At 49.7% G+C, this 13,426-nt stretch overlaps 1 protein-coding gene across 2 annotated transcripts; it reads left to right on the top strand.

Annotated features, from left to right (window-relative positions):
* Nucleotides 1-597: 597 nt before the first annotated feature.
* Nucleotides 598-12,979, top strand: LOC117553798 (extracellular calcium-sensing receptor-like). 2 transcript variants are annotated; one of them, XM_034227866.1, is made up of 9 exons: nt 598-655; nt 3,514-3,529; nt 5,432-5,455; nt 9,357-9,488; nt 9,662-9,959; nt 10,094-10,888; nt 11,058-11,285; nt 11,488-11,611; nt 12,072-12,979. In XM_034227866.1, exons 3-9 carry the CDS (start codon nt 5,436-5,438, stop codon nt 12,977-12,979), a joined length of 2,505 nt encoding a protein of 834 aa, XP_034083757.1. In that variant the 5' UTR covers nt 598-655; nt 3,514-3,529; nt 5,432-5,435. The 2 variants fall into 2 exon arrangements, with proteins under 2 accessions (XP_034083757.1, XP_034083758.1); XM_034227867.1 differs by lacking the exons at nt 598-655; nt 3,514-3,529; nt 5,432-5,455 and having other exon boundaries at nt 9,295-9,488.
* The last annotated feature ends 447 nt before the right edge of the window (nt 12,980-13,426 follow it).

Below are 13,426 nucleotides of genomic sequence, written 5' to 3' on the forward strand. Positions count from 1 at the left end.
GGACGATTTTTCACCCACACCCAAAGCGCTTGGCACTATGGGCCTGGCCCGTGAGTGGTATAACCTGAATACAGTGGGACTCCCTCAGAAGGTGATAAACACTATTCAGAGTGCAAGAGCTTCCTCCACCAGGTCCCTCTATGACTGTAAGTGGAGGGTGTTTGAGGAGTGGTGCCTTCAAAAAGGACACATCTCTTTTCAATGTCCTGTCGGGGTGATTCTATCATTTCTACAGGACCTGATTGATAAACACAGAGCTTTCTCTACGATCAAAGTGTACCTGGCTGCTGTTGCTGCATGCCATGTGGGCTTTGAGGGAAAGACGGCTAGCCAACATCCCTTGGTCTGCCGTTTTATGAAAGGGGCTCGCAGGCTCCTCCCTGTTTCCAGGTGATAAGATCTGTCTTTATTGTATTTTGTCTTGTCTTTTTCTGTCTTTTGTTTCATGTTTTATTTTGAAAGGTCTTCACTTCCTGTCTTGCCTGTTTCTGTCTGTGTTGTGTTTTGTCTTTTCTAGATCTGTTTTTGGCTTTCTGTCTGCGTTGTGTCTTGTTTAGATCTGTCTTTGGTTTTCTGTCTGCGTTGTGTTTTGTCTTTAGATCTGTCTGTGGTTCCCTGTCGTTAGTTTCCCTGGTGTGTCTTATTACCCGATTGTGTGCACCTGGTGTCCCTGTGTTTTCTCCTCCCTCCTCACCTGTGTCTTGTTTGTATAATTAGTCTTGTGTGTATTTAAGTTCTGGTTTTCTGTCTGTCTTTGTCGGTTCGTCTTGTGTTTTGACGTGGTCTTCGGTGAGTGTTCTGTTCTGTCTTGTTTATTGTATAGCCTTGAAATAAAGGAGTTATTTTTGACACTTGAATCTGCATTTGGGTCCTGCTTCCTGCACACACCGTAACATTACGAACCGACCTGAGATATGGGCCCAGCAGATCCGTTTGAGCTCATCGATGGATAGGATGGATAGGAGCGGTCAGGGTTCAGCAGCGAGAGGCTGCTATGGCTGAGGCACACCAGATGGCTATGGAGAAGCCAGGTTTAGTGAAGTTCTTACCTGGCTGGATTTTGGACTTCCTCTCGGTGTGTGATTCCCGGCCTGCTAGCCCCAGGCATGCTAGCACCATGACTCCCAACTCCCAACCTGGCGCCGTACGCCTCGGTCTGTTCTGTCTGTTCTGTCTGGAGTCGGCCTCTGCTTCTTCCCCAGTTCCTGCTCCTGTCCAGGAGCCATTCTCTGGAACTCGTCTCGCTTTTGGAGGTCCACGGAGCCTCCAAAAGGCTCTTAAGAGGAGGAGTCGCAGGTCCAGGCTAGCAGCCCTAGCCCCGGAGGCCATGCTTTGGGCTCCAGTTCTGGCCCCAGCAGCCATGGTTCCAGCCCCAGTTCTGGCCCCAGCAGCCATGGTTCCAGACCCAGTTCTGGCCCCAGAAGCCATGGTTCCAGACCCAGTTCTGGCCCCAGCAGCCATGGTCCCAGACCCAGTTCTGGCCCCAGCAGCCATGGTTCCGGCTCAAGTACCGGCCCCAGCAGTCATGGTCCGGCTCCTCGTCACCTGTTGACTCATCGGCCGACGCCAGATCTCCGAGTCCTGTCGGCATACCGGCCGACTCCAGCACCTCGTCTCCTGCTGGCTCTCCAGCCGACGCCGGCTCCCCTTGTCCTGTCGGCGTACCGGCCGACTCCAGCACCTCGTCTCCTGTTGGCTCTCCAGCCAACACCAGCTCCCCGAGTCCTGTTGGCGTACCGGCCGACTCCAGCACCTCGTCTCCTGTTGGCTCTCCAGCCAACACCAGCTCCCCGTGTCCTGTCGGTGTACCGACCGACACAAGTTCCCTCTCAAGTCCCCTCTCAAGTTCCTACCCGAGTCCCCTCTCAAGTTCCTACCCGAGTCCCCTCTCAAGTTTCCTCTCAAATCCCCTCTCGAGGCCCCTCTCAAGTTCCCTCTCGAGTCTCCTCTCGAGTCTCCTCTCTAGTTCCCTCTCGAGTCCCCTCTCGAGTTCCCTCTCGAGTCCCCTCTCGAGTCCCCTCTCGAGTCCCCTCTCGAGTTCCCTCTCGAGTCACCTCTCGAGTCTCCTCTCGAGTTCCCTCTCGAAATTCCTCTCGAGTCAACTCTCAAGTTTCCTCTCGAGTCCCCTCTCAAGTCACCTCTCGAGTTCCCTCTCTAGTCCCCTCTTGAGTCTCCTCTCGAGTCCCCTCTCAAGCCCTCTCTCGAGTCCCCTCTTGAGTTCCCTATCGGGTCCCCTCTCGAGTCTCCGTTCAAGTCACCTCTCGAGTCTCCGTTCAAGTTCCCTCTCGAGATTCCTTTCAAGTCACCTCTCAAGTCAACTCTCAAGTTTCTTCTCGAGTTCCCTCTCAAGCACTCTCTCGAGTTCCCTCTCAAGTCTCTACTCATGTGCCGTTGGAGGTCCCGCAGACTACTCTTCTGTCGGGGGTCCTGCCAACCCCATGTCCTGAGCCGTTGGAGGTCCCGCAGACTGCTCACCTGCCGGGGGTCCTGCCAACCCCATGTCCTGTGCCGTTGGAGGTCCCGCAGACTGCTCTTCTGCCGGGGGTCCTGCCAACCCTATGTCCTGTACCGTTGGAGGTTCCGCTGGGGGTCCTGCCAACCCTAAGTCCTGTGCCGTTGGAGGCCCCGCCGACTACTCTCCTGCCGGGGGTCCTGCCCACCCTGTGTCTTGTCCCGTTGGAGGCCCCGCCGACTACTCTCCTGCCAACCCTGTGTCTTGTCCCGTTGGAGGCCCCGCCGACTACTCTCCTGCCGGGGGTCCTGCCAACCCTATGTCCTGTCCCGTTGGGGGTCCCGCCGACTACTCTTCTGCCGGGGGTCCTGCCAACCCTAAGTACTGTGCCGTTGGAGGCCCCGCCGACTACTCTCCTGCCGGGGGTCCTGCCAACCCTGTGTCTTGTCCCGCTGGAGGCCCCGCCCACTACTCTCCTGCCGGGGGTCCTGCCAACCCTGTGTCTTGTCCCGTTGGAGGCCCCGCCGACTACTCTCCTGCCAACCCTGTGTCTTGTCCCGTTGGAGGCCCTGCCGACTGCTCTCCTGCCGGGGGTCCTGCTGTGACGACCCCTCCACATCACGTGGGGTGCCGTGTGTTTGTGTGTGTGTGTGGTTTTGTTCAGGTTGTTTCAGGTGCTGATGAGCCGCACCTGTGGGCGGATGCCTATCGGATGAGCTACACCTGGTGGAGCGGGATAAAGGAGGAGCCCAGCTGGTTGCGTCGCTCTCACTCCTCTGGGCACTTTCTCGGTGCCAGCCTCGGGGACCTGTGGCTGGTTCTGTCATTATATTGTTTATAAGAGAATAAACACTGGTTATTTTCTTACCCTTCGTCTCGCCTCCCTGCTTTTTGTTGCAGCCTTGGAGCCGAGTTGTAACAGATGGTGGCTCGTTGCTTTGGACCTGGGAAGTGTGTGCAACTGGATGTCCGTTGTGGGGACGGTTTTCGCGCAGCTGCTGTTGTCGCTGGGTGCGGCTGGTTGTTTTGGGAGTAGCGTTGCGGGGGTGAGTGTTTCGCAGTTCTAGTACATGGAGAGTGTATGGCAGCAAGTACGAGCACAGATCATTAGTTACCGTGGTATCTGTCCCTGTTAGGTCTAGTACGGACTTCCTTGGAGGTCGTAGGGGGGGCTGTTAGTGCGGTGTGAAAGTGGTTAGAGCTATTAGCTCGGGAGCATGCCGAGGCTGCGGGTGGAGCTGCCGGTTTGCTGGTCGCTTCGCCGAGCTTACGGTATTAAGTACCCAAGTACCCACCATAACTAGCACCTGAAGACTAGCGGGGAGTTTAGCTAGTTTCTGTAGGCAGTTAGAGGGATGGGCCACGGTAGCGTTTAGGCTGTGTAGTAGCATGAGCGTGCACTCAGTGTTGCCATGATGGAGAGTGTGGAGGACTTTGTGAGAGCGCCTACAGAGGAGCTACTGGAGGGCTTCTCACGTGAGCAGCTGATCGGTGATGCTGAACATTTCCGCTTGGATGTTGGGGATAAGAGGATGAAGGAAAACATAAGAGGGATTGTTAGAGCAAATCTGTTCGAGTTGGGTGTTTTCAAAGGGGGAAAATATACTGTTGATCCTAGCAGAGACAGTGGCAGTACGTCTGGCTGCCGTGATACAGACCTGACTTTTGAGCAGAGAAAGGAGCTGTTGCTGTTGCAGGTAGAAATTAAAAGGCTTGAGTTAGAGGAGCGGAGGTTGGGTTTACCTGCTGGGGCTGCAAGTCAGGCCTCTAATTTCCCTGGTAGAGCTACTCCATTTGACGTTGCCGGTAATCTGCGGGTTGTGCCTCAATTTAATGAACGAGATCCAGATACGTTTTTCTCCTTGTTTGAGCGTGTTGCTGAGAGCAGAGAGTGGTCAGAGGCTAATGGCACCTTATTGCTGCAGTGTGTGCTAACAGCTAGGGCCCAGGAAGCTTATTCTGCTTTAACGGTGGCGGACAGCAAAGTGTTTCTGAGGGTTAAAACTGCGGTGTTGAAGGCTTACGAGTTGGTCCCTGAGGCTTATCGACAGAGGTTTCGGTCCTGGGAGATGTCTGACAAGCAGACACATGTTGAGTTTGCCAGGGATCTGGTTACCTCTTTCGGTAGGTGGTGTAACTCCTTGAAAGTGGATACGTATGTCGCATTATGTGATTTGATGGTGTTGGAGCAATTTAAAAATTCTGTGCCTAGCCACATTGCGGTTTACATCAGCGAGCGTAAAGTGACAACTGCTGCAGAGGCTGCTGCTCTGGCAGATGATTATGTGCTAACGCACAGGGGTGGTCGCAACTTCAGGGTCCAGGATGGAGCTGGTATGTATCGTGCAGGGAGATGGGAAGATACAGCTAATCTGCACTGGGTTGAGCGTGAGATGCGAGGTCAGCCACAGGGTGATTCAGAAATCTGTCATTTCTGCAGGGAGAGAGGTCACTGGAAGGCTGACTGTCCGAAAGCTAAGTCAAAAAAGGGGAACTGTGTAGGCCAGTTTAACTCTGCTGCTTGTGCTGTGTCTGTGGTGCCGTTACCTGTCATCTCTCCCTGTCAGCAGATTAATGAGCCATGCGGGTGGAAGGACCCACTGTTTTCTGCATTTGTGTCAACCGGATACGTGTCATTGGTGCGAAGTGATATCAGCGTGCCGGTAAAGATTTTTGAGAGACACTGCATCGTATGATTCCTACATTCTGAGCTCTGTGTTACCGTTTTCGGACAAATCTGGAACTGGGGATTTTGTCCGGATGCGAGGGATGGGAATGAGTGTTGTGCCTGTTCCGCTGCATTCTTTTGTGCTTAACTCTGGTCTGGTGCAGGGTGAGGTCGCCATGGGGGTCCGTCCTGTAATGCCTATTGGTGTGGATGTTATCCTGGGTAACGGCCTGGCTGGCAGCCGTGTGTGGGCTGAGGGTCCACCGCCTACCATGCAGTCATCTTCACCCACTGTGATCGTTAAGGCAGAGGAGAATGCCAAGTGCTCTCCTGCAGTGTTTGTGGCTTGTTCTGGGACACGGGCTGTGAGCCGTGCACAGGAAGAATCTGAGCAGGGTGAAGAGGTCAGTGAGATAGATTCTGTGGTTATTCCTAACTTGTTGTTATCGGCATCCCGCAGTGAGTTGGTGATAGAGCAGAAAGCGGATGTCTCCCTCAGTCCGTTTTTTGAGGCGGTTCTCTCCACCGGGGATGGAAATGGTGTCACCAGGGGTTGTCAGCTGCAAGGGGGATTGCTGGTCAGAAAGTGGTGGGCACGTGGGAAAGGCTTTATTGGTGGGCCAGGGTATCAGATTGTGGTTCCTGTCAGGTTTCGCGGGGAGGTCCTCAGAAAAGCGCATGGGCAGTCGGGACATCTGGGTGTCCGTAGAACATGTGGTTACCTGTTGCAGTATTTCTTTTGGCCTGGTTTGAGGAGAGATGTGTCTCGGCATGTTAGATCATGTCACGCGTGTCAGACGGGTGGGCCTGTTCGGCAGCGACCTGGGGGCCAGGTCTTGGGTTTGTTGCCGGGGGCTAGGTTGCGGTCTCTGGAGGGACATTCCGGGATCTTCCAGGTGCTTCCAGGTGCTTGGTCAAGGGACTGGCCAGAGTGGTCTTCTGTCCACGCCAAAATATCGGAGAAGAGCTCCTAGCTATTTAGGTAGTTAACGGTGTTCTAGTGTAATTCCTTTCTTATGGGGGGGAGTGTGACGACCCCTCCAGATCACGTGGGGTGCTGTGTGTTTGTGTGTGTGTGTGTGGTTTTGTTCAGGTTGTTTCAGGTGCTGATGAGCTACACCTGGTGGAGCGGGATAAAGGAGGAGCCCAGCCGGTTGCGTCGCTCTCACTCCTCTGGGCACTTTCTCGGTGCCAGCCTCGGGGACCTGTGGCTGGTATATTGTTTATAAGAGAATAAACACTGGTTATTTTCTTACTCTTCGTCTCGCCTCCCTGCTTTTTGTTGCAGCCCAGGAGCCGGGTTGTAACACTGCCAACCCTATGTCCTGTCCCGTTGGGGGTCCCGCCGACTACTCTTCTGCCGGGGGTCCTGCCAACCCTAAGTCCTGTGCCGTTGGAGGCCCCGCCGACTACTCTTCTGCCGGGGGTCCTGCCAACCCTGTGTCTTGTCCTGTTGGAGGCCCCGCCCACTACTCTCCTGCCGGGGGTCCTGCCAAGCCTGTGTCTTGTCCCGTTGGAGGCCCCGCCGACTACTCTTCTGCCGGGGGTCCTGCCAACCCTATGTCCAGTGCCGTTGGAGGCCCCGCCGACTACTCTTCTGCCGGGGGTCCTGCCAACCCTATGTCCTGTGCCGTTGGAGGCCCCGCCGACAACTCTCCTGCCGGGGGTCCTGCCAACCCTGTGTCCTGTCCCGTTGGAGGCCCCGCCGACTACTCTTCTGCCGGGGGTCCTGCCAACCCTGTGTCCTGTCCCGTTGGAGGCCTCGCCGACTACTCTTCTGCCGGGGGTCCTGCCAACTCTATGTCCCGTGCCTTTGGAGGTTCCGCTGGGGATCCTGCCAGCTCTATGTCCAGTCCAGTTGGAGGCCCCGCCATCAACTGTCTCGCCAGGGGTGCTGCCATCTCCTGGTCCTCTTCCGTGGGGGATCCTGCCGATGCCTGTCCCACCGGCTCCGGTTCCTGTTCGGCCGACACCGGGTCCTGCCCGGCCTCCGGAGCTGTTTGGCCTTCGCCCCACCCGGAACTCTGCCTTGCCCCCGGGCCGTCCGCCCGAGTTCCCCTTTGTGAACTCTGCCTTGCCCCCGGGCCGTCCGCCCGAGACCCCTTCCTTGAACTCTGCTTTGCCCCCGGGCCGTCCACCCGAGACCCCTTCCTTGATCTCTGCCTTTACCCTGGGCCGTCCGCCCGAGTCCCCCTTTTTGAACTCTGCCTTGCCCCCGGGCCGTCCGCCCGAGACCCCATCCTTGATCTCTGCCTTGCCCCCGGGCCGTCCGCCCGAGACCCGTTCCTCCGCTGTCAGCCCAAGCCCGTCCTCCAGACCCCCTCCACCCACCCTGTTGGCCTTAGTTTCTGTCTGCGTTGTGTTTTGTCTTTAGATCTGTCTGTGGTTCCCTGTCGTTAGTTTCCCTGGTGTGTCTTATTACTCGATTGTGTGCACCTGGTGTCCCTGTGTTTTCTCCTCCCTCCTCACCTGTGTCTTGTTTGTATAATTAGTCTTGTGTGTATTTAAGTTCTGGTTTTTCTGTCTGTCTTTGTCGGTTCGTCTTGTGTTTTGACGTGGTCTTCGGTGAGTGTTCTGTTCTGTCTTGTTTATTGTATAGCCTTGAAATAAAGGACTTATTTTGGACACTTGAATCTGCATTTGGGTCCTGCTTCCTGCACACACCGTAACACCAGGTCACTGGTGCCCTTATGGGACTTGGCAGTGGTTTTAGATGGGCTCACTCGACCTCCATTTGAACCCCTGGAAGAAGCTGACATGAAACACCTGTCACTGAAAACAGTGTTGTTATTGGCTCTAGCATCTGCCAAGCGAGTCAGTGACATTCATGCGCTCTCTGTACATCCTTCATGCACCCATTTGCCCCGGGGCAAACGAGAGTGTTGCTGAAGCCCAACCCTGCCTTTGTACCTAAGGTGGTTGGCTCATGTACCCCCATTGACATTGAGGCATTTCCTCCGCCACTGTGTTCCTCTGAGGAACAGCGGCCGAATTTGCTGTGCCCAGTCCGTGCTTTACGCACCTATATGGACAGGTCGAAGAGTTTCGATGCAATGACCAACTCTTTGTATCCTGGGCTAACCCTCATAAGGGCAAGCCCGTTACCAGGCAACGGCTCTCCCACTGGATTGTGGAAGCGATTGCTCTGGTTTATACGAGTCAGGGTTTGCAGGCACCAACGGGCCTGCGTGCTCATTCTACTCGTGGACTGGCTACATCCAGTCAACGAAGACTGATCTGGCTGGCTGTCAGCGTAGAATCTAGATGGCCTACTGATGATCTGGCTGTGCATCCGCAAAGATGGCATGGTGAATGCTTTCTTCTAGGAAGAACGTCCTGCAAATGGCAAGATTAGACATGATGAGACATGGCCGAAGGATGTCAGGCTTACTGGTCAACAGGTCGACTGAAGGCTCACAGGGTTCAGAAAATACAAGATCAGTCAGAAAGTAGGTGGGCTAGCTGGCTCAGGGAAGGCAAGGCAGAAGGCATGATCTGAATGGTTACCGAGGCCATCGGCTTCCCCTACTGCACATTTTCTTAGATCAATGTTATGCTTTTTTATTTATGTATTTTATATCTAATCCTTTGGTAGATTTCTTAAAAAACAAAACTGTTTACTGAAGTTGAAGCTGCCAAACCTAAAACATACCATCCAGGCCCGCCCTTCCCTACACGCAGATCACGCAGACTGCGTGGGGCCTCATCTGATGCGTAAAAGCGGAGCAATTAAGCGCGCCACAGTTCCGCCGCGCCGCGGCGAGGCTCCGGCGCTCGCAGTTCACGCGCGTGCTCCACTAGCACTAGCTGGCTTTAACTATAAAAGGCAACTTGGAAATAGGCCATGGATTTTGGGTTAGAGAAGTTTCAAGATATTTTGAGAAATAATTGAATAATAGTTGTTTTTTTAGCAGATAAATCGAGAGCACACAAGTACCAGTCAGTTTGGTAACGCAAATAACCCTTTTCCTGTTTGTCGCCTCCTTCCTTTGCCCCCAAGTCCACAGAGATAAAACATCAATGTTCCATTATTCTTTCCCAAGTTTCTCCAAAATATATAAATACAAGTGCCCAATTTAAATTTGCATTGGGGTTCATGTGATGCCACTGAATTGTTTTGGCTCACTCAAACAAGATGTCATACACACAGAGGTGGCCGGAGCAGGGATGGGCACTCTTACATCTGTTGCTGATGGCATCTTTCTCTCAGGCTGAGGAGCCAGTGTGCACACAGAGAGGGGACCCTGAGATCCCTCAGATGTTTAAGGATGGGGACATAATGTTGGGGGGAATCTTCTCTTTCCACAGCAGCTGGAAGAACAGACGGGATTCCTACATGGACAAACCACTGCCACTGCAATGCACCAGGTAACAGTATACCATATCAATATTTTGCTTCAAATTTGCGAAAGGGTATAACATTGAATATTTAAATGAAGATATACTCCTGTTGTGTTTGATTTTATACTTCCATGTACTATGCCACTCTTTCTACTGCATGGACCTTTTGTAACAAAATATTATTAACTGTTTGCATCAAGCTTGAATTTCAGAGGGTTCCAGTTTGCCCAGGCTATGCTATTTGCCGTAGAGGAGATTAATAACAGCACGGACCTATTGCCTGGCATCTCTCTGGGCTATAGGATCTTTGATTCCTGTGGCTCAATTGCCAAAAGTGTGAGGGTTGCATTGGCCTTTGCAAATGGTAATGAAGTTGTATCACAACCCTCTGAAGTACCATGTATAAGACCTGCCCAAGTGCAGGCCATTATGGGAGAAAGTTCTTCCTCTCCTTGCATGGCTATGGCTACTGCCATCGGACCCTTTCATATTCCAATGGTGGGTAAGATTGTTTGATATTATTAATATTCAACTATTGCAACTATGTATAACAAAAGGGATTGTAGTTGGCTGTATAACTACTTTATATTCTGAATCTTTACCTTGGGATATAACTTGTTTTTTTCTTTTAGATCAGCCACTTTGCTACTTGTGCCTGTCTCAGTGATAAATCCAAGTACCCATCCTTCCTCAGAACAATACCCAGTGACTACTACCAGAGCAGAGCCCTGGCACAGCTGGTTAAGCATTTTGGTTGGACTTGGGTTGGAGCTATTAGAACAAATGATGATTATGGAAACAACGGTATGGCCACATTCACAGAAACGGCCCAGAAGCTTGGCATCTGTCTTGAGTACTCTGTGTCCTTCTTTAGAACCGATCCACCAGACAAAATACAAAAGATAATTGACATTATCAAGGCTTCCACTTCCAAGGTGATCATTGCTTTCCTCTCCCACATGGATTTGGATGTGATACTACATGAATTTTCTCACCACAACTTAACTGGGTACCAGTGGGTAGGCTCTGAGGGCTGGATCTTTGATTCACAAACTGCAGCCGTGGATAAGCATCACATTCTAGACGGTGCTATAGGCCTGTCCATCCCCAAAGCACATGTCAGTGGCATGAGGGAGTTCATGTTGGATGTGAGGCCGCTCAATGTATCTAGTAATGAAATGTTTACAACGTTTTATGAGACGTTATTTAGTTGTAAGTTCAAGCAGTCAAAGTCTTCATCAAGAAATCAGAAAGAATGTACTGGACGTGAAGATTTGACTGAAGTGCAAAACAGCTTCACCGATATGTCTCTGATGCCTATCTTTAACAATGTCTATAAAGGAGTGTATGCTGCGGCCCACGCACTTCATTTTATCCTCAGCTGTAACAAAACATGTAACACCAAGGTGCAGCTAGATCCATTTACGGTGAGTTGAACACCAATGTTACTGAAGTTTTTACATCAAATCACATCAACAAGGAACATGTTTACAATAACGTAAATTAAACTTTTGCTGTCTATCATGCTGTTAAAAAACTTGGACCACAACACATTCTTCAAATTATGTTCTGCATTGACGGATATATGTTTTTCAGATTTTACAGCACATAAGAACTATTCAGTTTAAAACAAAGGAAGGAGAAGAGGTTTACTTCAATGAAAATGGAGACCCAGCAGCAAAGTATGAAATTATAAATTGGAAGCAAAGAGAAAATGACATTGTGGAGTTTGTCACAGTTGGCCTTTATGATGCATCTTTACCTGCAAACAAACAGCTGCATCTGCAAAATGAGTCTATAACTTGGACACAGAACTCCCAACAGGTAAAATACTCTAAGATCACTGTCGTTGCTAATTACAGTCTTTTTGTTTCATTATAAATATGAAATTGACACTTAGTCATGCACGTCATAATGTATGTTTTTTATGCATCAACATTTTAAATAGAAATATGCAAAGGCAATACAGTAATCAAAGTGAAGGCCGATCTTTTTCTTTCTTCTCATAGTCGATTTGATCCCACAGGTGCCTGTGTCAGTTTGCAGCGAAAAATGTCTTCCAGGAACTCGCAAGGTTCTCCAAAAAGGAATGCCTGTCTGCTGCTATGACTGTATAAGATGTGCAGAGGGAGACATCAGCAACATTACAGGTGTAGTTACATGAATGCAAGACAAAACATGTATTGTTCATTTTAAGATATTGCAGTGGGTTTTTGGGGGATTTCAAAACCATGCAGTCCTTTTAAGAAGAACAAAACACAATATCATTACATAACAAATCATTGCAAATGATACATATACTGAGACATAATTCTGAAGTCAGCCATATAAATATATGCAGAAGTCTTACTAAGGATTAATGCATTATGTTAAAGCACCAATGCAAAATAAATGTTTCTACTTCAAGTATACCTAAAATAAATAATTTCATTATTCATAGAAATTCATAGAAATCCCTGGGAAGAACTTGTGCTTGTACAAATAAGCAAAACATTGTATATACTTATTAGTTGCTGTACTGTCGTGTATGCTTAGAAAATATGCAACGTAGGGACAAATACAAAATTAAAAAATAATTATTCATAATGTTTACCACATTTTTTTCTTCAGATTCTGTCACCTGTGTGCGGTGTCACCCTGAGTTCTGGTCAAATGAAAGAAGAGATGCCTGTGTAAAGAAGGAGGCAGAGTTTCTGTCATATGAAGAGATTATGGGAGCGCTGCTCACTGCAGCATCCTTATTTGGAGCATGCATCACAGCTGTTGTGGCATTCATTTTCTTCAGATACAGGAAAACTCCAATTGTCAGGGCTAACAACTCTGAGCTGAGCTTCCTGCTGCTCTTCTCCTTGACGCTGTGTTTCCTGTGTTCTCTGACCTTCATCGGTCGGCCCTCAGATTTGTCCTGCATGCTGCGACACACAGCATTCGGCATCACCTTTGTCCTCTGTATCTCGTGTGTTCTGGGGAAAACTATAGTGGTGCTAATGGCCTTCAGGGCTACACTTCCAGGCAGTAATATGATGAAGTGGTTTGGTCCTGCCCAGCAGAAACTAACTGTTCTGGGTTTCACTCTAATACAAGTAATGATATGTATCCTCTGGTTAACAATTTCTCCTCCTTTTCCTTTTAAGAATTTTAAAGACTTCAAAGACAAAATAATCTTAGAGTGTGCTTTGGGCTCAGCTTTGGGCTTTTGGTCTGTACTTGGGTACATAGGACTTCTGGCCATTTTATGTTTCATTCTTGCTTTTCTGGCTCGGAAACTGCCTGATAACTTTAATGAAGCCAAGTTTATCACCTTTAGCATGCTGATATTCTGCGCTGTATGGATCACTTTCATCCCAGCGTATGTAAGCTCTCCTGGAAAGTTTAGTGTTGCTGTAGAGATATTTGCTATTCTGTCCTCCAGTTTTGGACTGCTCTTTTGTATTTTCATCCCAAAATGTTATATCATCTTACTCAAACCAGAGAGGAATACAAAAAAATATATAATGGGAAAGGGAGCCCTAAAATAATTATGGATCCCTATAATTATATGTTTATTTTAGTGTCACCAACTGTGAGTTATTTTACTGTGTAACGTAGCATATTGAGATGACTCCTTTTAATAGAATGCAATGTACCATCATTTCAACCAGTGTGTATATATGCAAATACAAAAAGAATACAATTATATGCAGACCCAAAATACCAATCTCCTATGTGATTTCAGATTAATTGCCAGAAATTGTTATTCAAATAATAAAACCAACATTGTCTCGCATAAAACATTTGACTAAACTTACATTTCATCTCATGTTCTGAGACTTATTTTCAAGCAGGACAATTCCCTTCTTGTTATTGATGGTGTATAAAGGGGTGTCATGAGCTCTCACGCAGATTGGCGTGACCTGAAGAGCGCAGCCATGTCCTAACTGAGGCCGCTCCTTTTGGTTCTGCTAATGGGGAAGGGGGACTCTGTG

This window comes from Gymnodraco acuticeps, unplaced genomic scaffold (assembly GCF_902827175.1).
Source record: "Gymnodraco acuticeps unplaced genomic scaffold, fGymAcu1.1, whole genome shotgun sequence".
In the NCBI taxonomy this organism is placed as follows: domain Eukaryota; kingdom Metazoa; phylum Chordata; class Actinopteri; order Perciformes; family Bathydraconidae; genus Gymnodraco; species Gymnodraco acuticeps.